This window comes from Phyllobates terribilis, unplaced genomic scaffold (genome assembly GCF_046119375.1).
Source record: "Phyllobates terribilis strain yellow unplaced genomic scaffold, ASM4611937v1 Scaffold_7__3_contigs__length_470593459, whole genome shotgun sequence".
NCBI lineage: Eukaryota > Metazoa > Chordata > Amphibia > Anura > Dendrobatidae > Phyllobates > Phyllobates terribilis.
Genome location: NW_027362767.1, coordinates 290,874,626 through 290,901,650, shown reverse-complemented (window position 1 = coordinate 290,901,650; position 27,025 = coordinate 290,874,626). Strand labels below are relative to the sequence as shown.

Here is a 27,025-nt window from a genome sequence, read left to right as displayed (position 1 = left end):
GCCTACACACAGAGGAAAGAATCAAGCTTTGGCATGTATCAAGAAACTGTACTTTGCACCCGGAATCTCTTCCACTGTGACTGCATACTCAAAATCCTGCTCTGTCTGCGCTACCTGCAACCCAACGTGTACGGCACGGGTCCCTCTCCAACACCTGGCTAAACCAGACTACCCTTGGCAGAGAATACAAGTCGACCATATCCAAATGCCTAAAGCAGGAAAATAGGAGTACGTTTTGGTAGCCGTGGATATGTTCTCAGCCTGGCCCGAGGCCTACCCGGTTGTCAACATGACTGCTAAAGTCACAGCCAAGAAACTGATCACCGAAATTGCCTGCAGATTTGGAGTTCCCCAAGTCATAGAATCGGACCAAGGACCAGCTTTCACAGCAAATATCTACGAAGAACTCTGGAACATGTTGGGAACAGATTTGGGCCTCCACACTCCATACCATCCTGCCAGTTCAGGCAAAGTGGAGAGAATGAATTCCACACTCAAGACCCAGCTCTTGAAAATGACCTAAGATCATCCCCTCCCCTGGCCCGACCTACTCCCCATAGTATTGTATCATATCACACACACTCCTCAGGCCAAACATGGGCTGACTCCCTATAAAATTTTGTTTGGGACCCCACCCAAGATAGGAGAGATTAGGCCCCAAGAGTTGTCTGAAACACATGATAGAGTGGTAAAATTTGTGATTGCCTTGTCTAGAGAATTGACTAACACCCGCTCTCCAGTATCTGCTTCTCTCCCAGAATCTACAGGTGATGCAGTACATGATTTCATCCCAGGCGATCTAGTGTATGTGAAGAAGTTTGTCCGGAAAGACTGCCTCCAGCCGCAGTTCGAGGGACCGTACATTGTGCTTCTCACCACCCTGACGGCTCTGAAGCTTGAGGGCAAGAGCACCTGGATTCACGCCTCCCACTGCAAGAGAGACAAAGCGAGTCTATAAAAGATGACTACCTTCTTCTATATCCTTTCCATATGCTTACTGTCTGTCCCAGGGTGGACAGCTACCACACAGGGGTAGATACCTCCTTCTCAGGTTGGTTGGGAGGGCTCAAGGGATTCCTCCAACAAGTTTGTCTAGTAATGGGAGGTCTACTAGTATTGGGCCTGGTGGTCCTGTGCTGCATAGTCCCCTTATAACAGGAAAGCTATAACCAATGCTGTCCCAACCTCCGGGACCTTTCTGAATCAAGAGAAGATATGGAGAAATACACTCCTTTGAACAAGCCTGACCAGCCCCCCCATGACAAAGTCCAATTGAGAGATTTAGTTTAGGGACAGTTGGGAGAACTCCATGTGTCACCCAGGATAGGGCTCGATTGTCTGGGGGCGTCCCATAAGGGGGCAGCTTCTAAGATGATTGGGTGAAGAAATCCACCTCCCCTCTCCCCACACATGGACAGTCTCAAAGGCCCCGAAGCAAAGGAAAGCTTAGTGTTTAGGGGGGAATGTCGGGGTAAAAGAGAATATATATATTTGTAACTTTTATACGCTTTTTTGCTAATGTACTAACCACCATTTTGTGTCTTATAACAATAAGCTTTCCTTGCTATGTAATACTCAAATCGAAACTTAAACTAAGACAGTTCCAGTGTTGCCAAGACTTATTTCAGAGAAACGAAACAAGATTATAAGCTGAGGGCTGCAATATCTGCCCAGAGACTGAGATAAGGAGATGTGGACCAATCAGGAGTGGCCAGACACTGGACTTTCATGGCTTACCCGCCCCGGACAACCCCTTTCCCCTCCCCATTATGTAGTGTATTTAGTTTTATGTATGTAGGAATAAACACAGAACATTGCTGAGAACGTTGTCTGTAGTAGTCTTTTGAGCGTGCTCTGAGTTTGAACCAGCTTGTTGCCTGACTCATTCTTTGAATGGTTGACCCATGCTCATAGCCTTAATTTGGAGTGACTGGAGGACGAGTGGAATGTCATCACGACCCTCACATAACTATCGGGAGGACGCGCACCCCTTCTGTCTTATGTTGTGATAAGTGAGACGGGATGCACCTGAAACTAGATGGTTGATCGGGTGTGGATTTATGGAGAACTAGACGCATGTTTTGTACCTCCTAGTGATGAGCGAGCATGCTCGTTTAACCCTTTCACCGAGCATGCTCCGGTGCTTACCGAGTAGCTTCGGTGTGCTCGTATATTCTGTTCAAGTCCCTGCGTCTGCATGATTTCCAGCTGTAAGACAGCCTGAACACGTGAGGATTCCCTAACAAACAGGCAATCCCTGCATGTGTTCAGGCTCTCTAACAGCTGTAAATCATGCAGATGCAGGGACTCAAACATAATATATGAGCACACCGAAGATACCCGGTACGCACCCGAGCATGTTCGGTGAAAGGGTTAAACGAGCATGCTCGCTCATCACTAGTACCTACACTTGAGTGAAGGTGTGAAAGATCATAACAGTTTAATCCACTCGGAAATAGAGGACTGCTAATATCAGATAAATCCTAATTTTTGAGCACTGCATTATTTTTCAGGTAGAACAATGTGAGTGATGTTTGTTAGATGTTTAACCCCTCCCTGCCTCAGCCAATTTTTATTTTTGCTTATTTACAAAATAGCCAAAAGGCAAAATAATCCCTTAATTAAAGACTATGTTAAAATAGAACTTATTTCTGTACTTAAAGGAATACTATACTAAATACTTAAAAAACAAGATGTGATTGGCATAACTAATGTTTGGCTTGCTAACTAACAGGGAGATTAATCTCTATCCAAATAGATCCCTATAGGAAAGAATTATTGCTATATAGTGTGGCTGCTTTCCTACACTATATTATTGAACAGTTATTAAGGTATGCCATCGCTCATGTTAACTTAAAAGATTGTCAGCTATCTGCCTCTCCAACATGTTTCACCATACTGGCAACATCAGGGCTATGGCTTTGAGGAAATTCCTGCCATGATCAATGCACACAAATCATCAAAATCCACTGCTGGCAGCTCCTTTTGCAGTTGCTGAGTAAGGACATCCATGATGTGTTCAATGGGAGACAAGTGTGGAGATGCTGCAGGCCATGGTAGCACATTTAGGCCACACAGGCTGCTCACAGTAGCGAAAGCAACATGAGGCCTGGCATGGTCATGTAAAACGGTTCACTTAAGAGAATTGGCCGTACTACTGGCTCCATGACCAAATCAATGAAAAAGGCCAAGTTGTTAGTGTACCTGAAATGAGGACTAGAGGGGTCTGGCTACATACATTATGCCACATCACACTATTATCCCAGCAGTAGGACCAGTGTGACATTCACTGGTGAGAGCATCTGAATGGCATTGCCCACATGGTATCCATGCTATTATTACATCCAAGACAAAAGCGGAATTTATCACTGAAGATGATAGGCCTCCATTCCAGCCTCCATCGCAGTCTTGCTCTGCACCATGATGGCCTTTGAGAGCAGTGATGTGAGGCCATGGAACACATGTAACTGGATGTCCGGCTCGTAGCTCAATGTCGTGCAAGTGCCTTCTGATGGTTTTGATAGTGTTTCATGCCCTAGGCTTAGGATGTGACATCTACTTTCACGTGCAGTACAGAATGGATCACTACTCTCCATTCTTCTAATCTGATTATCCGTCCGTGCAGAGGATTACCTCTGTGCACCTCTTGCTGTCATTCCAGTTAACCAAACCTCTGGGACACACAACACTGAACAGTGCTGATATCTCGGCCTACGCACCTTGCAATCTGCTAGAGTGATCACCCCACAAGACTTGATCTAATTTTTGTAGTTTCATAAAGAATTTGCTTTCAATCTGGTTTCATGCCCCTCTCACATGCCATTGAGCATGATGCTTGAAAATGTGATCATTGCAGATCTTAGCGACACCTCTTACTGCCTTGATTTGCATAACCTTGTGGCTTGTCCTCTTGGTGTGGCCATTTCAATGCTGAGGAGTGTACATATATAAAATAAAAAAATCTTTATATTTATCAGTGACTTTGTTGCCATGTAAGGAAGAGGGGCCCAGACACACTTCTTGCATGGGGTGACTACTATATTTAGTGTAGTTGTGGCAAATTACTGAGGTCGGACCAAAAGATCACTTTATATAAAACTAAGAGCATTTAAGTAACGTGCCTAGAGGTCTAAGGGTATGTGCACACGATCCGTACTGTCAGCACTTTGAATGCAGTAGACTTTATGCTGCGTCCAAAGCGCTGCACGCAGGTGAATCCGCACTTGTTCACTGAACCGTGCGGATTCACCGCATCCTATACATTACACTGATCTAATTTCTCTTGCGGAGACTAGCAAGTCCACAAGAGAAATTAACATGCTACGGTCTGGAAAGACACGTCACTTGTCCGTGTGTGATCCGCAGGTGCACAGAGATAAAATGATCTAAAGGCCATATTGTAAAACTACATTAATCTTTATTAGTATCAAAAGTTGGACGTGGTACATTGACGATATTCTCCTGATCTGGCAGGGTTCCATCTCATCACTCCATGAGTTTATGGTTGGGTTAAATACTAATGACCGCAACGTACACTTGACTTATCAATGGGATAAGGATCATGTGGAGTTCTTGGATGTACAACTGAGGAGGGACAGTTCGGACTGTCTAGAGACAGATATTTATCGCAAGCCAACATCTACAAATATGTTGCTCCATGCCTCTTCGGCACATCTAAATCACGATTCGATCCGTACCCGTGGGACAGTTCCTGCGATTGCGGAGGATCTGCTCCACGGATCAGGACTTTGAGAGACAGGCTATTGATCTAAAAAATAGATTTTATGAACATGGTTATAGCCGTCGGATGGTAAAGCGGGCTTATAATAGAGCGAGGCATGCGTCTCGCCATGATCTGTTATACAGATCGAGAGATGATGGTAATAATAAAGAACAAGTTAGGTTTATTACCAACTTTAATTCTCAGTTTCCGCGTATTAAAGAAATACTGGCCAAATCATGGCATATCCTAAAAGCGGATCCCATCATATCTCGATTTGTATCGGATAGACCCTCGATTGCCACCCGACGATCTAAAAACTTGCGTGACCACCTTGTGCGTAGCCACTATGTCGGTAACTCGCCAGCTACATTCTTGGATGACATTGGCAGGAGACGTGGGTGTGTTCCTTGTGGCCATTGCATAGCATCCTCAAATATGGAGTGCACTGAAACATTTTTCAGTTCGAGTGGTACTAAGATCTATAGTATCGCAAAATATATTACATGCACCACTAAAAACGTAGTTTATTTTGCCACGTGCCCATGTGGGCTTATCTATGTGGGCCTTACCACCCGACAATTTAAGGTGTGCATCTGTGAGCATATATTGGGCATTATTGCAGCATCGGACCATGTGGACACATCCACGCTCAAAACCCTGCCACGTCACTTTAAGATTCATCATAAATGTGATGGCTCTCCTTAGAATCAGAGGGATCGATTCCATAACGACTGACATTAGGGGAGGTAAAATAAGTCAAAAACTAGCACAACTAGAATCCCGTTGGATATGGACACTTAATACACTTCATCCCAACGGCTTAAACGAGAATATAAGCTTTGCACCCTTTCTGTGATTGCCCATCTCTGCGATTATGACATCTGTCTTTATATGTCCATCTGGCGGTGCATAGTTTGTTTTTAATGATGTTGTTTTTATTATCATTTTATTCATAACATCTATTGTAAGATATCACGTGTACGTCTAGGCCTTTGGATTATGAGTGCTTCCATTACATCAAGTTTGGACTTCTGTGTTGTGATTGACATCATGCTGTATCCATGTATACCATGCCTTTATAGTCACGTCCTCTGAATGCTATGTTGGATAATTCTAATTTAATATTGTGCTATATGGTTATTTCACAACTGTATTAATCAGCTACACACTGCATTGATGTTATGTATATGTTTGACTTTTTAATACTGCTTGTTACATATATAGTGCGATGTTAGTGGAAAATGATAATATTATAATCTATATACTACCTGTATTGTTTACATACTATGTCCATCTTTTGTCCTTTTTGCTGTGGGATATATATATCTATATGGCATCATTCTGGCATATTTGACCTATTGCCATTGACATAAGTGGTATATGTGGACATAAATACATCTGTATTAGCACTCATACCTCACGGCCTTGTACGCATGCGCCCTGTGGTGCTGCGGTCCCCGCCGGCTTTCCGTATCTCCTTGTGCCTTCTGACGTCGGATCACGTGGTGCACATGTGACTCTGGCGTCTTGTCACATGACGCGGACGCCGGCTGGCATCGCGGTTACCGCGGTGATGCATGCGTCACTTCCAGGCCGCGAAGTCACACGATGCCCTTATTTAAACAGCTGGTATTTATATTCAGTATGACCCCTGACGAAGGGTTCTGAAACGCGCGTTGGGGTGGTCGCGCGGCAGTTTGGAGCATACAACTATCCCCTTCATTCTTTACCAGTTCCAGTTCTCTGTTTACTATAGGTAAGCCTTTTATTAAGTGGGTAGAGATATGGACAAGTGTTAACAGTAACAATTTATTCCACAAGTGATTTACTCTATAATGATGACCAGTATGTGGGTATATACAGCCTTGCACATACTGAAGTGGTTCAATACTACCCTTAAGAGTGACACACTATACTAAGATCGATTTATATTTGTACATTCTTATATTGAACATGTTTCATTGATTCCTGGATATGTAAGGGGGATATGTATTTATGCTGCGCGCCTCTATGCATAGCCTATTGCATTGTGCTCTGTTCACTTCTATGCCCTGTGATTGACTTTTGATACTAATAAAGATTAATGTAGTTTTACAATATGGCCTTTAGAACGTTTTTTTCTCGTTTCTGTTGGTAATGTTATGGCGATTGGCCATGGTATTTAGTCCTAATATATGTTAGGTATTTAGTCCTAATATATGGTAGGATTTTAGTACTTTACTATTGTTATTGATATATGAGATATATATTGTTCTTCCTACTATTGTTCCTATGAATTTCATCTAGGTGCACAGAGATGCATAGTGGGCATGGGATTTCTTGAAATCCCATCCACTTTGCTTGTAATGTAGAACGCTGCAGTTTGCACACAATGCAAGTGCGCTGCGTCCAGACCGCGGCGTTTACTGACAGTGTGCACATACCCTAAGGGTCACAAATTCTGATGCTACTATAGAGAAATATACAACAGTGACATAAAGGGTATATCTTTTTGGTCTATAAATAGTTATCCATGGGTGGAAAAAAGTACATTTCATTAAAAAGATGTCCAAAGCAAGTGGATATTTAACCTGAACTCATTGGCTCAGAAAGCACCTAATTGGAAAACAGAACTGTGTTCTTACAGGGGTGAGATTATATATTCACATCACCAGTGGTGTAACTTAAGTCTTGTGGGCCCCAGTGCAAGATTTCCAACAGGGCCCCAACTATCACACATCTTTAATAGTAATGGTCTACTTCTATGGGTCAAAAGGGTCCTTTTGGGCCCCCTCGACTCCAGGGCCCGGGTGCGACTGCAACCACTCTAGTTATGCCCCTGCACACCACTAACTGCTGCTGTTAAGAAGTTTTTGCATGGCTGAAAATCACAGTATGCCAATGCTAAATCACAAAAAATAAAATAAAGTGTATGTGGTCACATTGTGATACTTGAGCTGCATGAAGACCAAATCTGCTAGACTTCTTGACTCTAGTGTATCACGGTCTCAGCAGCATGAGTGTCACAAAGGGCCACATTCACATTTATTATGTTATGACATCCCATCACCATACAGAGATGTGTCACAGTGGCTGGCATGGTCTGTGGCTGAGGGCGGTCAACAAAAAGGGGATAGTTTATATGGGATTTGTAGTTTGACCGTGACGCCACCTGTGGTTTCTGGTAATTTGTACCAGCGCTGCTGCAGACCTCTGAGGCAGTTGATAGGCAGCTAGGATGGGACAGCTCCCCAGGTGGAGCGGGCCTCAGGGCAGTGTAGAGTTTGATGGTGGGTTGTGATGCTGGGGCTTGTAGTGCAGTCGGGATGGCGCAGCAGGAGTAACTGACAGAGACCGGGGATTCGCTTCAATACCTTTACTGGTGCGGATGTCAGGTGCGGTCCAGGGTACTCGGTAGGAAGGGTGCACTTCAGGACTTCTCCCCAGTGAGCGGGTATAAGGCCTCCTGGTCCGTGTCTCTCTCTCTAAGCTCCTGGCCAGCCTGCAACTGGGCCTAGCTTCTGTGTCGTGTTGCTCTCTTCACCTGTCGCTTGGTAGTAGGACCTTCCGCTGGAAATCACTATCCCTGGGCGCCGGGGCCTTTGTGGTTCCTGGTCCTGTAATGGGTTTAGCTTCAGGTCGGCCAGGGACTTGTAGTCCTCCTGGTATGCCGGTGATCCCTACTGGGTATAAAAGGGACCCTGTAGGCGCGGACCCGGTGTCCGGTTTGTATACTCAGTGTGAGCCTATTATGCTCTTCTGTCCCCTCAACTCCTCTCTCCTCTCCGCCTCCGGCCACACTCGGGGCCCTCAATACAGCAGCAGACGTGCTGCTTCTTCACTGCTCTCAGAGGCAGCACACTCTCTGACTGACTGACTGCCTACCCAACTCCACCCTCCATATATATATGTCCCTAACAGGGCTCCCTCTGGTGGTGGTGCCTGTTGTAGCAGGGTGCCACAGCTGTAAGTGCACCCCAGCACGCTTATTGACAGCTCGCTCTGCAGCGTATCTGTGAAGAGTGAGCTGCCAATCAATGTGCTGGGCCATGCTTACACCCGCTGCTCACTATGTACTATGCTCCGGGCACGCCTCCATGACTAGCAGTTATCAGCTTTCAGAGGAATAAAGTTCATTTTCTCTTTGTAGTAGCACTTTCAGTAAGGCGGCCAGACAACATTGGAACGCTGTATTGGAACGCTGTTACCCTGCAGACTAACTCAGTATCTGCAGGTTAGAAGCATTTGGGGACATGACAGGTTCCCTTTAAACTTCTGTCATTGTATTTTTCATATGGGGGGGGGGGGGGGTGTATTGCACTGCTTGCAGATCTCAAAAGGATTCACCAGCGAGTCAATTGGCTAATGGGCCCCTATGTGCATGGGCCCGTGGCAGCTGGCTCCCCTGTATCCTCTGCTGTGTATAGATGCAAGACTGACGTTTTAATACCATTTGGGTAGTACAGGAACTACCAGGGAAACCAGTTAAATTTAAATCGTAACCTTCTGGCAGATACGGGGAACCTCATCAGTGCACAGATAGCAGAGGGCATGCCGGCAGAAGGAACTGTGCACTTCTGTAACACGTAGGAACAGTTCACTAATGTGGTCCCTTGAGGCAAACGCTTAACAGACTGATGATGTCACAGGCCTAATAATCAGAACTTGTTCTGCACCCTTATGAAGCATGCTACGGTCTAGAGAGCGCCCCAGATTGTGCAAGACACACACCAGGCCACACACCGGGAGATAGCAGTGTTTCAATGGGCATCTCCCAAGAAATCAACCCCCTACACAGTTCAGTTATTAAGTACTGATGCAAGCAAAGATCTCCCACCAGTCTGTGATTGACAGTAAATTAAATTGTTTTTTTTGCTGTATGTTATGAAAGGTTCATGTGTTTTTTTGGGCAGAAATTACACATTGTCATTTTCCCCCTTGGCAGAAATTGGCAGTGATAGTCTGTGGCATGTGTTACGTATGTTGCTGTTTACGTGAAGGTGTTTGGAGGATATTGGATTGTAATTAAACCCCTCCAATGTATTTTCCAACTTTTTAGGAAAGTCAACCAGCTGATTCATAGAATGACACATTGCATGTCCATAGACATGTTAGGCTGGTGCACAGAGAGACTGTCTACAGAGAGGAGCTTCTGAATCCAGTCTACAACTATGAAATCCCAACAAAGGTTGTTACGTAAAAGAGAGGGGGAATCCGGTTCTCAACGGAAATTAGTCTTTAATATCAGTTGTAATTCTTTATAGGATAAAATGAAAAATACTCATTTTAAATGGGAGTATTATGTCTTTAAATGAAGTTTGTAAAGAAGCTTTCTCTGCAGCAGCTATTATGGACCAAACAATCTGTTCTGGTGATCCCTGTATTGATCAGGGTTTGGTTAGCCAAACATGGTCCTTAGGAGTAAGCCGGGACAGTGAGTTTCCCAGAGCTAAATGACCCATTTGCATCCAGGGTGTGCCCACACAGTGGGGAAAAAAGTATTTAGTCAGCCACCAATTGTGCAAGTTCTCCCACTTAAAAAGATAAGAGAGGCCTGTAACTGACATTATAGGTAGACCTCAACTATGAGAGACAAAATGAGAAAACAAATCCTGAAAATCACATTGTCTGATTTGGAAAGAATTTTTTTTCAAATTTTGGTGGAAAATAAGTATTTGGTCAATTATAAAAGTTCATCTCAATACTTTGTTCTATATCCTTTGTTGGCAATGACAGGTCAAACGTTTTCTGTAAGTCTTCACAAGGTTGGCACACAGTGTTGCTGGTATGTTGGCTCATTCCTCCATGCAGATCTCCTCTAGACCAGTGATGTTTTGGGGCTGTCGCTGGGCAACACGGACTTTCAACACCCTCCAAAGGTTTTCTATAGGGTTTAGATCTGGAGAGTGGCTAGGCCACTCCAGGACCTTGAAATGCTTCTTATGAAGCCACTCCTTTGCTGCCCTGGCGGTGTGCTTGGGATCATTGTCATTCTGAAAGACCCAGCCACGTTTCATCTTCAGTGCCCTTGCTGATGGAAGGAGGTTTGCACTCAAAATCTCACGATACATGGCCCCATTCATTCTTTCATGTACATGGATCAGTCATACTGGTCCCTGGGCAGAGAAACAGCCACAAAGCATGATGTTGCCACCCTCATGCTTCACAGTAGGTATGGTGTTCTTTGGATGCAATTCCGCATTCTTTCTCCTCCAAGCACGACGAGTTATGTTTCTACCAAACAGTTCTACTTTGGTTTCGTCTGACCATATGATATTCTCCCAATACTCTTCTGGATCATCCAAACGTTCTCTAGCAAACTTCAGACAGGCCCGGACATGTAGTGGCTTAAGCAGGGGGACACGTCTGTCACTGCAGGATCTGAGTCCCTGGCGGCGTATTGTGTTAGTGATGGTAGCCCATGTAACACTGGTCCCAGCTCTCTGCAGGTCATTCACTAGGTCCCCCCGTGTGGTTCCGGGATTTTTGCTCACCGTTCTTGAGATCATTTTTACCCCATGGGGAGAGATCTTATGTGGAGCCCCAGATCGAAGAAGATTATCAGTGGTCTTGTATGTCTTCCATTTTCTAATTATTGCTCCCACAGATAATTTCTTCACACCAAGCTGCTTGCCTATTTCAGATTCAGTCTTCCCAGCCTGGTGCAGGGCTACATTTTTGTTTCTGGTGTCCTTCGACAGCTCTTTGGTCTTCACCATAGTGGAGTTTGGAGAGTGACTGTTTGAGGTTGCGGACAGGTGTCTTTTATACTGATAACAAGTTCAAACAGGAGCCAGTACTACAGGTAATGAGTGGAGGACACAGGAGCCTCTTAAATAAGAAGTTACAGGTCTGTGAGAGCCAGAAATCTTGCTTCTTTGTAATTGACCAAATACTTATTTTCCACCAAAATTTGAAAAAAATTATTTCCAAATCAGTCAATGATTTTCAGGATTTGTTTTCTCATTTTAAGTGGGAGAACTTGCACAATTGGTGGCCGACTAAATACTTTTTTTCCCCTCACTAAGTAATGGCATTTACTGGTATTAGTGACAAATACTTATGTGTCTGGTCCAGTGCAGTAGAAATCATCAAGTGAATCAGTCACATCTTCGTATTTTTAGCCTCCACAATCTCTTTTGGTGAATGGCACCTAGCATCTGGTGTATTCAAGGGCAGGCATTTTGTCTTGTAGTTATAGATGATTTGGGCCATGACTTATAGCAGTGTTCAGAGATTTTGGCCTGTTACATGCAGAAGACATACCTTTAAGCCCCTTACATTCAGACCCACGAGAAAAGCCGTGAAGGTGTACGTGACTTAATGCACATCCTGTATATGGACAAGCCCATTTTTTCTACAAAGATAAGAACTGCTGATAACAAATGGCTCAGTGCATTGGCAGATAGAGTAAATGATTTTACCAAATGTCAATAACTCTATGGTTAGGATTCGGAGCTGTCGCCTATGGCAAACGCGAGTCTCCTGTTTTGCAGTGCACATAAGTGTGGTCCCAGTTTTGTAAACCACCCTGTCTGGAGAACTAAAGCTGCCCTCTCTGGGAATCCATGCGATACTCACTGCTAGCGTAGTCAGGGGGAGCATAAATCTCATTGAGATGAACAGGGCCAGGCTTAGCTACTTTGAGATAAACCATGTCAGATGTGTTCTTTAGTGCAGCCACGGCTTCCTCGTGTCTGACATCCTGCAGGTTGGTGTTATTCACCTGGGAGAAAACAAGAGAAGATAACATTGATGAAAAAAAAACAAAACACAAATCTGACCCCTTATTGGGTAATGTTTAAGCAGACTGTTACTCACAGCTAAAAGCCGGTCACCGATCTGAAGTCTTCCATCTTTCTGCGCTGCGCCACCTTCAATGATCTTGGTGATATAGATACTATTATCCCCTGGAATGTGCTGGTTACCAATGCCCCCGGCAATACTGAACCCCAGCCCTGTAGAAAACTCACATAAGGTTAAAGCTGCAGTTCCCAGATGGATGTCACCATTTATATGTCTGAATTATATACGGACTGACGGTGTGTGCCAATTTACCTGCAAAACAGATCCCCCCCACAGAACTTACAATACAAATTCTGCATGTTATAAACATAGAAAAGAATAATATACTTGTAAGTGGTATTTGCGCTGAACTGTATATTTAAAGAGGTTGTCAACTACTTATTGACCTTAGGACAGGGCATCAATGTCTGATCGGTGGGGGTCCGACACCCGGCACCCCCGCCGATCAGCTGTTCTTGATGTTGGCGGTGGCCGGAACTGCTCATTTGCGGAATTACACGGCACTGCTCCGTCAACTGTGTAGTGGCCACGGCTGGGTAATGCACATCCGCCCCCCTATTAATTAGAATTGTGGGTGGACGTGCATTACCTCGCCACGCCCATTATCAGTAGATGGAGCAGCTCCGCAGCGGAGCAGTTCCCGATGCCGCTAGCACGACTGATCTGTGGGGGTACCGGGTGTTGCACCCCCACCGATCAGGCATTGATGACCTATCCTAAGGATAGATCATCAATGTTAAAGTAGTAGACAACCTCTAAAGAATATGTACTCCTGGGGGGTGGGGGATTTCTTTTTACTTAAATGCATATATGGCTGAAAATCATTTTTGCAGTAAGGCTTCCTTAAAAATGTTGCACTGTTTAAGTTTCTACAGCTTCTAAGTATCAATGGACATAAATGGCTGCTGAATGAGTTAATAGTGAGTCCATCAGCGATCTTGTCAGTGGAGTTTGTAAGTCTTATCGCTGTTCCGCTAAGATTTTTTTCTAAGCCGATTTACAACCATAATTTTGATTTGGTTCAAAATTTTGAATAAAAACCAAGCACACATTTAAAGGGAATCTGTCACAAGGTTTTTGCTCCCCCATCTGAGAGCAGCGTAATATAGGGGCAGAGATACAGATTCCACTGATGTGTCACTTACTGGGCTGCTTGCTGCAGTTTTTGTAAAATCAGTTTTTTTCTGCTGCAGATCTAGCAGTTCTCTGAATGCTGAGCTGTGTATAATCCCGCCCACACCACTGATTGGTAGCTTTCTGCCTATCCCCAGCATACACAAAAATCTGGCAATCAGTTGTGGGGGCAGGGTTATAAATATGGAGGAATACATGGCTGCAGGTTTACATTATCCTCCAGTGATAATCTTCTGCTGATAAAACAGTGATTTTATCAAAGCTACAGCAAGCAGCCCAGTAAGTGACACTTCGCTGGAATCAGGGTCTCTGTCTCTACATTCTGCTGCTCCCAGCTAAAGTGGCAAAAACCTGGTAACAGATTCCCTTTATTTAAAAAAAACAAAACAAAAATTGCCCTCTCCAAGGATGTCCATATTCTTGAATGTATACCGCTAAGATATCGTTATCTATCAACATGCTAAATCATAACAGTTTTTTATACATTAAGTTTATAATGAATTATTTGCTGATCTTTTACACACTGACCTTTAGGTCCTTTGAGTAGATTGACCTCCACAATAGTCTCTGGAGGACTTTGCCTGCGTCGGACCAGCAATCTTACTACAGGACCAGCCTCTTTTAGAGCCTCCACTGCTTTACTGTGCACCACCTCGGTTACATCGACGTCATTGACTCGCAGGACACAGTCAGTAACCCTGTGCCAACAGAAAAAGGAAATTGGTTAAAATAATAATGTTATTGGTCAGCGTTCTTTTAAAAAACTTTGCATAAAATCAATATTACAAGTGAATATAAGAAACTTTGTAATATATCTTATCAGAGATATTGTATGCTTTCTTCTCTTCGTTTCTGTGGTCAGTGTATGGGACACATACACAGTCTCCACCCACTAGCTTGGAGAGGACTGAAACTCAGAGATAGAGATAACAGAGGGGAGAACTAATGGCTAGAAATAGTGTTTTCTTCACGGACTCACAGAGCAGGCTATTCTGAGAAGTTAGCTGAAATGACAAGTACCCTTTAATTCGTACCTTCAGACAGGTGAAGAACCCCTTGTAAGATACCAGTGTTTAAAAAATATATACAGTATGTATGGTTTATAGTTCCCCTAATAAATAACTGCAATCTTTAAATTTTGTCTACTAAGCTAAGAGTTATCAAGTGACTGTTCACCTGTCCAGCTACGGGGTGAGATAAAACACTTAATAGAAAGCTGCAGCACTATGTATGTATGTGTTCTGCCTCTCTCCTGCAACAGCTCCTAACCTTTACCTGGCTATAGACGTCTCAAGACAGCATGTAACCTGACCCCTCTGAGATAAAAGTTGGTTTCCTCTCTAAAGATGAATTCAGGAGGCAATGTTTCTACTAATGATGATTTATGCAACATTTGTTGACACCATTTATAGAGTAACTAAAACTTTGATACAATTTGTTATACTATTTTGTCCTCTTAACTGCAAGCAGATCAGTGTGGGTCCAGGTCCTGAGATCCCACAGATTACTTACAGAACCCCTGTGAAGTGCATAGCTGAGGAGATAAGTGCTCCCAGCTCCTGCTAGGATGAGCGTAGAGTAGAGGAAGGAATACACTAGAAAGCAGACTACAAGCCTGTGTAACGATTGTATCCACGCTCCGCTCTGTGTGCACTCAGGCAGGAGCTGGGAACTCGTCTCCTTAGCTGAGAACTTCCCAGAGGGTTTTCTAATGATCAGTGGGGGTCTAAGAACCCAGCCCCGCACTGATCTGTTTGCAAGTAAGAGGATGAAAAAAATAAAAAATATTATATCAAAGGTTTAGTTCATCCTATACTAATGTTAACCACATGCATCGCTCACATTAGTCTCCCATCCATTGCTGCAGCTCCTCCAGGGATGATTTTTGTGATGAATATTCCAGGATCATCAGGAACATGCGGATTATCAATTCCGCCAGCAATGCTGAACCCCAGTCCTGAGTTTCCCTGCAAAAGGTAATAAAATTATAAAAGATAAGAAGTCTAAAGATAAAAAACAACAATAAAAAAACAAAAAAACACGCAAATTAAGTAAGGACAGTTTGCTGATATTGGATAAGGGTTAACAAAAGTGGAGAAGTCTTGTCAGACAATATACTTAAAGGGGTATTCAAGTCCAAGATCCTATTCCAATAAATAATAATAATAAATATCAAATACCTCCAATTAGAAATGTAGTATAGTTTTTCTGATAAGCTATGTCGCTTACCCCATGTGCAGGCCATTGCAGTATGTTAGGTATCCGTGGTTACAACCCCTCTGACAGTTAGTTAGCTAGTTGTTAGTAGTCATAACCATGGATACCTAAGCTACTGCAATGACCTGCACATGGGGTAAGTGATATAGCTAATCAGAAGAACTATACTACATTTCTAATTGGAGGTATTTGCTAATATTATTATTACCCCTACTACATATTGAGATAGGATCTTGGAGATGGGAATACACCTTTAAAGGGTTGTCCAGTACTATTGATAATGCCCCAATGTATTTTTATGGTGAAAAGAAGTTTCTTTGTAAATACCTTGCGCTGCTGTTCTTGCCTGTGAGCGGCGCTATCTGTGGCCACTCGCAGGCATCACGTTACCCTGGCTGCAGCCGGCTCTGACATTCGCTGAGGTCCCATCATGGTTCTGGATGCAGCCGGGGGTGACCCAGTGCTGCGCTCCATGGTGAGTGAAGGGCTGTTGGCGGAGTTACCCAGCGAGTCACACCCGGCATCCACCGCGCGCTCTCCCTCTCCTCATTCATTGTGAAAGCGTGCGGTGGATGCTGGGTGTGACGCGCGGGGTAACACCCGCCCACAACCCAGCAGCCACCGCGGGGACCGCGTCACTGATGCCATGCCTTACTTGATGTGACATCAGTGACAGGTCACGTGATGCCTGTGAGTGGCCACAGATAGCGCCGCTCACAGGCAGAAACAGCAGCACAAGGTATTTACAAAGACACTTCTTTTCATCATAAAAATACATAGGGGTATTATCAATAGTACTGGACAACCCCTTTAAGGCCCCCATTTGACCAACATTGGCCGAACCACTGATTTCAGTGGGCCTGGCCGACTGTGCAATGTGAATGGCGGCTTCGGACTCCCCAACATTTGATGTCAGGGAAGAGAAGGATATGGTAATGTCCAGTTTGGGACTGCTGATTTATTTGTTCTCAGTGAGATAAGCCACTAACCAGAGCAGTCTGGCAGCGGCTCTCATGTACAAAGGTCTTTGGAGAGATCGCCAATGGTCAACTGATCAGCAGAACCAGTATTCGTCTAACAGATCTGCCTTGTTAATGCGGGTTTCACTATTGTTTAAACTTACCCTCTCCAATACAATCTCTTCATACTTGTATAAAGCATCGCTGCCGTTTACCTGGAAAGAAAAGCGTGAAATGTTAAAGTACCCAGTCATTGTGCTATAGATAACCAGTACATTGGCAGCAATTAGGACCATCATTTAAGAGTTTTAGGGAATGTTTAGACATAGCAAAAACTTCTTATCTCAGACCTTCCTACAAATCCTCTGCAAAAAAAAAAAATCTGCAACCTACATCTGTCAATTTGCAGCTAGCCCTAAATTTGTGTTTTTTTTGACCCATGTGAGAACGTAGTTTTCTAAAACCCCATTCACTTGCATTGTACTTCTGTATTACAGAGCTGTGCGTTAGGCCGGGCTCAGACAAGCATATAGCATAGTCATATGCACTGCAAAGCCCCCAGGACTGACCTCGGCTTTCCCATCCGGACACTAAACGCAAATTTGTCTATGACCCGCATTCAGTCTGGGCATTGTCGTCCATATACGAACGTGTGAAATATACTTGTGTGAACCCGGGCTTATACTGACAGGCATCCTATTAACCCTTACCTCTAATAAGTGTACAAAGATGTGGTCTATTGTTAGACCCCTGACTACCACAGCAACCCACCATCATGTCATGGGGGGGTGGATAAGGTGACAAATTCAGCTCTCTTCCTGTGTCAGACACTTAGCGCAGCATCTAACAGCATTAAACGGCTGCTGATCTCCTGGACGGCCGACTGCAATGTACACTTTCATTACTGTCCGGAAACCAGTTAATATGCGCAGAAGGTCACTAAGTAACTCATCATTACAAGGTTAGTACAGTTAAAAAGACATAGTATGTCAATCACCTTCCACCTTGACTATGGGAGCGGATGTGGATAAAGTGGTACGGGTAAAGGTTAGAGCTTTGTTTCCCTCTAATAAGAAAAAACATAAGGCATGAGCCAATCTATCAGCAGGTTCTGGCTATGTAATCTGAGAGTAGCATGATGTAGGGTTAGAGACCCTGATTCCAGCGATGTGTCACTTGCTGGACTGCTTGTGATAGAATCCCTGCTTTCTCTGTTGTAAATGTAGCAGTGGTCAGAATGTTAAAAGGTTTATCCAGGACTATAGAATTTTTTTAATTTATTTTTTACTACAAGCCTAAAAACTAACAGGCAGGTAGTAGCTAACCCAGAACCAATATCTCCAGGAACAAAGCAGTCACAGACCGCTCCTGCCGGCGATTCAGCGGCTTCCGCTGACGTCACGTCGACAGAGCAGCGGCTTCTCTTCCGCTCTGCTGATGGGGCCTGACTGCTGATGTCATGCTGATTGACAGGCGGTTTTCCGCTGCCTAACTATAGGGATCCGGCTGTCAATCAGCATGACGCTGGCAATCACGTCCCATCAACAGAGCAACACAGAAGAAGAGCTGCTCTGATGACGTGGAGCAGCTGAACCACCGGCAGGAGCGTTCGGTGACCAATCTGTACACCAGGCAGGTAGTGGTCTCTGTCAGCAACTGTGTTTTGTTTTTTTACTATGGGCCTAAAAACTAAGTCCTGGACAACCGCTTTAAGCCCTGTATAACCTCGCTCACATCCCTGATTCACAGGTTCCTGTGTACACTGTGCATTGTCAGCAACCTGCCAATCGGTGTGGTGACAGGCTTACACAGATTAGCCTGACTTGTCTGCACATGAGACCTGCAGTGATAATCTACTGCTGATAAAACACTGATTGTATTGAAACTACAGCACACAGCCTACTAAGTGACCCATCTCTAGAATCAGGATCTCTTGCTCTATATTATGCTGCTCTCAGATTAAATGGCAAAAACCTATTGATCGATTCCCATTAAATACTAATGGTATTAGCAGGATACTACCTATTTATGGTAGGTAATATCTAAACTCATAGCAACTAGCAGAGTACAGATAATTAGAAACAAAATGGTCAAATTCATACTATGCAATTTAATGCAGTTTTTATGAACAAAAAAGCAGGTGCATCAAGACGCACAGAGTAAACTAGGTTTTAGGCCAAGTTCACACGTTCAGTATTTGGTCAGTTTTTTACCTCAGTATTTGTAAGCCAAAACCAGGAGTGGGTGATAAATACAGAAGTGGTGACTTGTTTCTATTATACTTTCCCTCTGATTGTTCCTCACCTGGTTTTGGCTTACAAATACTGATGTAAAATACTGACCAAATACTGGATGTGTGAACATGGTCTTAGGGTTAGCTTCAAGAGTGTACATGGCATAGATACAAAGGTGAGGCTATAATAAGGGCCTAAGAGGGCAGACCCAACTTTGATGGGCTCCGTCCCCTTTATCTAAAGAGGAACTACCTTTTTTAGCAAATAGTGTGCTGAATTGTTGTGCCTTTCTATGCCACAATGGGGTGCTCATTTTGATTTCATTTATTCATTTCCTTGCAATGAGACGCCTTCTTCCTTGTAGGGCTCTGGTTAGCATAGCTTTGGTATATAATACTGACAATATCAAACCTTGTACATAAGGCATTATTTTTAGAACTGAAAAATATTATTGATCAGGTTCTAGTTAAAGATTAGCATAATGGCATCGCTTATGAAGTCTGAAAATTATTTGTGAGTAAGCCATTTCTGATCTCCAGTCAAGAATTATTACAAATAATATGCAAATTGCCTCTTCAGACAGGAAGAGGACCGGAACTCTATAGCGCCACCTGTTGGAAGCAGCAATCCTACAAGTCATTATCGACCCTTTAACGAGGCTTGCAATATGACTTGGGATAAAAGCCAAATCTGACCACCTCCAATTTTAGCTCTAAGGAGTCAGACAAATAACAGTCCACTAGATGGTGCTAGCAAGCTGAGCACAGAATTACAGCCTGCAGATTCAGGTCTGTTCTACTGAATGATATTGGTGCAGAAATCAAATCCACCAAGATGATAAAAAATATAGATCATAAATAAACCAGTATGAGTAATTGAAAGAAATAAAAGGTATGCATGTATATGGAGGGGATAGTGCAGGCTGGCTCACAGGGGAACAGGTCAATCCCCCAATAAACCACGGTGCAGGAATGGGCCTCTCATCACCCATGTCCTGAAAAAGGCAGCATCTCATCAGCCATTTGGCAAACTAGCCAGTTTATTATATAGAAGCATAGGTGCATATGTGAATGAGGGTAATCTAATATTTGCATGTAGCTGATCAGTGGGCCCCAGGGGCGTCGGGATTGTGATCGCAGAGGATGCACATTCAGCTGAAGTGTATTGTTGTGCAGGTCAGCGTGCCCGTCACGAGCGGCGCATGGCAGTGACATCAATGGCTGCCCGTTCCGGCACACTGAAGTCAGCTACACAAGAGGACCCTCCATGTCGTGGGAGTGGAGGAAAGTAAGAAAAATTGTTTTTTGTTTTTATTTTATTTAAAGTACTGGAAAAGAGTGACAGGACATTATACAAGGATGGGGCACAGGATGGAGGGCATTACACCAGGAAGGGGCCCAGGATGGAGGGCATTATACCAGGAAGGGGTACATTATTACAGTAAGGGGCTCAGGACAGGGGACATTATACAAGGAAGAGGCCTAGGATGGGGGATATTATACCAGGAAGGGGACCAGGATAGGGGGCATTATAACAGGAAGATGCACAAGACAGGGGATATTATACCAGGGAGGGGCCTAGGATGAGAGATATTATTACAGGATGGGTGCCACAATGGGGGAGATTATTACAGGAGATAGTCCGGACGGGGAACATTATATGGGGCTCGAATATGCATGTTATTATAGGACCTAAATGCTACAAGGACCCATACATCTGACCAACATGCAGGTGGGGGTCCAGGTCCAATTTTTGCTGCATCGTGGCACATCAGTCTCTAGTTACGTCACTGATGGGCCCCCAGAGTCATGTTATTGGTGGGCCATTGGAATCCCCAGTCCAAACACTGGAATAGAAAATAACAGAATAATGTAACATAACAGAAAAACAAAGAATAAAAAGGAAAAATGTAGAACCTTTGCAAATCAAACTTTTTCCTTTCTGATATTGTTTTACAAGTTGTAGAGTTGGAAGCTTGTAAGGTTTACAAGTAAATAAGACATTACATATTTTTATCTAATTTTTAAACCTGCCATAAAGTGAATATGCTTGACCTCATCTAACATACAATAGTCAGCTAGAATATAGACTCTGGTTTCTGTCTTACTTGGCGTCTTATGTCATAAACTGATGGCACAGGAGGGGAGTATAGACTTTTATTTTATCGGCGCCAAACATTTAGATCAAGAAAAGGTTGTCCTAGTAATGGACAACCCCTTTACGTCACATCCACATGGCAAACCTGTACGAGTCTGTATAGAGTTACACAAAGTCATAATGCTTAGAGGTGAGAATACTAATGTAATATGGTTTCCAATAAAACATTCCACTATTTTTTTTCTGTCAGATTAATGCAGCATCAGACCGAAAAGTCCTCTATAAGTTTCTTTACAATTGGAGGAATTTGGAAGGTATAGTATGGATAATAGAAATGTATGTTTGCTAAAAAAAAAAAAAAAATATGCACTATGTGAATGAAGAGTGATCTTGTTGGTTCACAAGGAAAAAAAAAGTAGTTTTACTTTAAAGATTGAATAGGAAACTTTAATACAGAACATTATACTACAATATCATTATACAATTAATGAAGAGTTATTAATTATCCTGGTGTAATATGTTGTTAATAATGGCTTCATACTGAATGACTACATCAATTTTAGACAAATGTTATTTCCAAGCTCAGTTCAGCTTCCTCTGTTTTGTCCACAGCAAACAGGTTACCAACTCAATGCTCTTCTCCCCTTAACCTCTGCAATCAAGGTAACACATCTCAGCAAGCAAGTTACAGAATCCCGAGAAACCCTTAATGTTTCATGACAACTTACCATAATACCTTCTGTAATACTGTATTCCATTGTCAAACTAATACACCATATACATGATTACAGAGGCTGTTCACTCCTAGCTTCTGCAATCAAGGAAATGCATTTCAGCAAGCAAATTACCAGACTCCCAGAGTCCCTCAATATTTTATGAGAACTTACTCTAATACGGTCTGTAATACTGTATCCCATGATCGAACAAATGCAAATTGGAGCCACTATTGGCATATCTACTTTCTAATGCGGTCCATAATACTTACATAGCTGTCTTCCAAATGCTCATTCAACAGGCAGCTATCTCAAATGACTCCCCGATACACATAAATGCTTGTATTGAGGGGAGCAAGGTTAGCCGCTTCCAGAGTTAGCCACTGCCAGAGATAGCCAATGCTAAACTTATGTTTTAAAGGCTGATAAGCCACTTCTAAATAAGGATTGGGGGGTTTGAAGTCCTTATCTCCCCCAACATCATCTATTAGGGGAGAGTCAAGAGGTTTATGCGACGGCAGTGGGTGTGGACCCACTGTCCAGGCTTACCCTGGAGGGGTGTGACTAAGAGTCTACCTGGTTTTCGCTAGAGCCTCTGGTGGTGAGGATAGGCTTTGCCATAGGTGGTTACCATGTGTCACTCCAGGACAGTACCTGGACCTGCAGCAACTGACTGGAGGTTCAGAGCAGGTATGTGAGGTATAGAAGGGCGAGACAGAAGCATAGTCAGACGGTCCAAGGTCAGGTCAGGCAAGGCAGCACAGGTTCACTATATAAAGTGGGTGTCAGGAGTGGAGAGGTCAGACAGAGCAGGTTAACGAGCCGGGTCAGTAACAGAGAAGACAAGATGAAAACACATTGACAATGCTGGAGACGGACAGGAACCCAAGTTCAAGCAGGAAACAGGAGGAAGAGCAGCCTAATATATCCACTGCTGGCAGAAGATAGGCTGGGGAAGGCAAACCCTGCAGGACACAGCAGGGTTAAATTCCTGCAGGATCTGGCTGTGAAGAGTTGGAAGTGCTGCATGAGGACTCAAGGCAGCAGCCTGACATGCAGCGACCGCAATGAGTAGCACAGTGCTGGGAACGCTTGCGCGTTACCGCCGTGACAGTTTAAACACACATTAGATGGTCGCCTGATCGTAGTCAGGACGACTTTGATATGACCCTAAGATTTACCCCTTCCATTCTGTCATCCACACTCTCGTTTGGTGCGTCCTGTCACAAAAACAGTGTGCTCAAAATGAGAGCTGTCTGTCTACATTCGAGCCATTGCCATGGAAACCTGTGACTGCTCAGTGATACCAGTGGGTGAAAGGAGCATGCTGGGAGGAGATCATCTATGTCCTCCCAGCAGTCCTCTGTGAGTAGATCATGTCTAATATTGATCTAATAGCCAGCAGGCATCAGATAAGTTATCTGCATGTAGAGGAATACCAGGATTGTATCTGGGATCATGTTAGTCCAGCCTAAAGAGAATCTGTCAGCAGGATTCACCCCCCAAACTATTTGTATGTGTATGTAACTCTTTCAAAAACAAGTCCAGTAATACCTTTACATGGCCAGTCCATTCCTCAGTTTCTGAGAAATCAGTGTTTTAATTGATATGAAACTATAGATCTGAAGCCTCTGTCACTCAAGCTCTAATCCATGACCATTGTCGCTGCCTCCTGCTTGACTGACAGCCTCTATACTTTGTGACTTCAGGCAAAGCAGCTGTCAATCAAGCAGGAGGCGTCTGCGCAGTTCATGGATTAGAGCTGGAGTGACAGAGGCTTCAGATCTACAGTCTTGTTTACATATCAATTAAAACACTAATTTCCCAGTAAGGGAGGAATGGACTGCTCATGTAAAGGCTGCTGGACTTGCCTTTGAAAGAGTTACATGCGCATATAAATAGTTTGGAGGGTTAAATCCTGCTGACACTGAAAAGTAAAAAGATTCTAAAAAAAATAAAAGGGATAACAAACATAACTAATAAAAATAAATGTAGGAAAAAAAAAGCAAGGCAGAATTCCAAATGACAAAAATTGAGGACTTTTATTAGCCCAGCAGCAATGATTTTTCAGTCTAGCTCTTGGACTTTTTCAAGCTGCATTCCATATTTTTCTAAATTTTCTTTTTTACTTAAGTAGGTAAAAAAGAAAATAGAAAAATATGGAATGCAGCTTGAAAAAGTTGAAATTGACAATTTGAAATTGTCACAGGTCAACTCTGAATATAAGTCATGATGGATAAGTATCCATCATGACTCTTCTATTCAGAGTTGACCCGTGGATACGTATCCATCATGACTCTTCTATTCAGAGTTGACCCGTGGATACGTATCCATCACGACTCTTCTATTCAGAGTTGACCCGTGGATACGTATCCATCACGACTCTTCTATTCAGAGTTGACCCGTGACCATTTCAAATTTAAAACCTATGGTGGTTGTAATAAAAGGATGTAACAATCATTGTATGTCACTTGTAAAATATCTAACACCTCCACAAACTACATTGTGAGCTGCACTAAAACGCTTTCTCAAGAATATTAAACTAGGAAGAAGTACTTATGACAGTCCTGAAATCTATCAAATAATGGCTCGGTAACATCACAGATTTGTAAAAAAAATGATGACTCAGGCCATGAATCATATGCACCTACTATTATTCGTGGCAGATACATCCTAAAGATGAGTATTTCTCATGTACGGGTGTATATATAATCGTAGTTTCTCCAGTTTTCTAAAGTAACTTGCTCGCTTGTGGTTTGTGTGTTTTATTCTCTATACGTTTTTTCACCAGTCTTAAGTCATCTTTAAGTGTTTTTTTTTTTTGTTTATCCAGATGTATTAGACAGATTAGTGCGTCTAAGGTGGAACATTTCTCCTTGTAGTGAGAGCCAAACTGGCATAAGGAGATTTATAAGCCATGCAATGCTCCAATAGGAAATTATATATGCAAATATCCTCTTCAGAGAGGAAGAGAAGGAAGAGAACTAGAGCTCTAGTGCCACCAGTTGGTGGTGGCAATCCTAAAAAAAATTGACCCTTCAACGAGCCTTTGAAGAGGATATTTGAATATTTAATTTCCCAGAGGAGCATTGCATGGCCTATAAATCTCTTTACGCCAGCTTGGCACTCTCCACAAGGAGAAACATTTCCCGTTAGACCACTTGTCAGAAGCCTCTCCCTCAGCCAAATAAGACCTCCTGCTTTGCACTGATGAGAGAAAAAACCCAAAACACGTGCGTCACAGCGATACCACGACAGAGGTGCCAGAAGATTGCGGTGTCTGGTCACATTAAATGCTACACTGATTAGAACTGCTTCATCATCCTATTAAACAGTGCAGATATTACTTGCTCTATCATTGCAAGGGTTAATCAGTTCAGTTGATCTCCCGGAGCTCTCCATCTTGAATTGCCTCAGCTGTTCTGTGTTGGCCACTCTCCTCTGCTATATATGCTCACCACTGGCACTTGGGAATTGCCAGTGATAGTTCTTACTTCCTGGTTAGATGTTGGAAGAGAAATTCAGTGTTTGGAGTAGGCGGTTGTAGAGTAGTTCAAGAGATTTGTGTGAAGTTGGTTTGCATGCTTATCCTCATCCTCTATTTTGTTTCTCCTACCTTTCCCTCCCCTGTGTTCCAAAATGTTGTTTTGTGAGTACATTTGTATGATTGTAGTTCTTTTTCATCCCTGTCTGTCTTCCCTTGTTTGTCAGGTTAGTGTAATCCTACACACTTCAGCCTTACACCTCCCTGGTTGGGGGGAGGCAACAGAGGTGGTTTAAGATAGGAGCATGGCAAGGTAGGTGATCCCTGCGTCTCCAACTTCCAGGGTAATTCGGGGGACAGGGATAGACTAGGGTGCCCCCTAGTTTGAGGGATCAGGTAGGCATCCACCGTCCCTAATTGCTACGTGACAACGTGTTTGCAAATGGAGTGTCTAGTAGAGATGAGCGGTGTTCGACTAGAACTGTTCGCCAATCTCAAATTCGAGCTGTTTTGGGCAGTGTTCGAGTTGTTCGACGAACCCGAACGATTTGCAAAAAATTCGGCTGTTCGAGGTTATGTTCGATAACTGTTCGTGCACCAAAAGCGTGTCCTGCATGTCTGGCGCTATTTAGAGCACCAATCATGCAGGGATTGTCTGCCACTCACTGTAATGCCACAGCCATGGTGGTTATGGCATTAGAGTGATTGCCCAAATCGATGGGAACTGTGCTCACAGTGAAACATGAAAAGCCGGCAATTCAGCAGCGGCATACACCGGTACCCGACAATTTAGAACCGAAAGAATAGAGCATCACACATAGATTAGATAGATAGAAACATGTCAGTCACATATATAAGAAGTACAGTGACAGTGTTGATTACTGTACTTGCCATTTAGTGTAAAGGATTTATTAAAAAAAATAATAGTGTTTTCATGCACCGTCTCTTTAAAAAAGCCGGCCGGCAATTCAGCATCTGTACCCGACAATTTAGAATGGAAGCAATAGAGCATCACACATAGATTAGATAGATAGAAACATGTCAGGCACATATATATGAAGTACAGTGACAGTGTTGATTACTGTACTTTTCATTTAGTGTTAAAATAAAGGATTTATTTAAAAAAAAATTGGCGTGGGATCCCCCATAATTTTAGTCTCTAGCTGAGGTTAAGCAGACGGCTGGGGCAGATGTTTGAAGCCTGGGAAGGGGTAATACCCACGGAGCTTCCCAGGCTACTAATATCAGCCCCCAGCTGAATGCCTAGCCTTTACTAGCTATTAAAATGGGGGACCCCCCAAAAAATTGACGTGGGGTCCCCCCTATTTTAATAGCTAGCAAAGGCTAGGCAGACAGCTGGGGGCTGATATTAATAGCCCAGGAAGGGTGCCATGAATATTGGCCCCCTCCCAGGCTAGAAACACCAGCCGTCAGCCGCCCCAGAAATGGCACATCCATAGGATGCGCCAATTCTGGCACTTAGCCTCGCTCTTCCCACTGCCCTGTAGCGGTGGCAGTGGGGTAATAGGGCTGGGGTTGATGTCAGCTTATAATGCCAGCTGACATCAAGCCCAGGTTAGTAATGGAGAGGCGTCTATAAGACACCCCCATTACTAACCCCATAGTCAAAGTTAAAAAAAACAAACACCCAGAATAAAGTCCTTTAATTGAAATAAAGA

At 43.5% G+C, this 27,025-nt stretch overlaps 1 protein-coding gene across 7 annotated transcripts in view; it reads right to left on the bottom strand.

Moving 5' to 3' along the window:
• DLG3 (discs large MAGUK scaffold protein 3) overlaps window positions 1-27,025 on the bottom strand; it is a 363,030-nt gene that overhangs the window by 94,048 nt on the left and 241,957 nt on the right. For all 7 annotated transcript variants that reach the window (XM_073640945.1, XM_073640947.1, XM_073640948.1 and 4 more), the window contains 5 exons: window positions 16,983-17,033; window positions 15,485-15,609; window positions 14,171-14,340; window positions 12,524-12,660; window positions 12,284-12,428 (listed from right to left, as the gene is read on the bottom strand). In XM_073640945.1, the coding sequence (XP_073497046.1) occupies window positions 12,284-12,428; window positions 12,524-12,660; window positions 14,171-14,340; window positions 15,485-15,609; window positions 16,983-17,033 (628 nt within the window). The remainder of the gene's footprint in view (window positions 1-12,283; window positions 12,429-12,523; window positions 12,661-14,170; window positions 14,341-15,484; window positions 15,610-16,982; window positions 17,034-27,025) is intronic.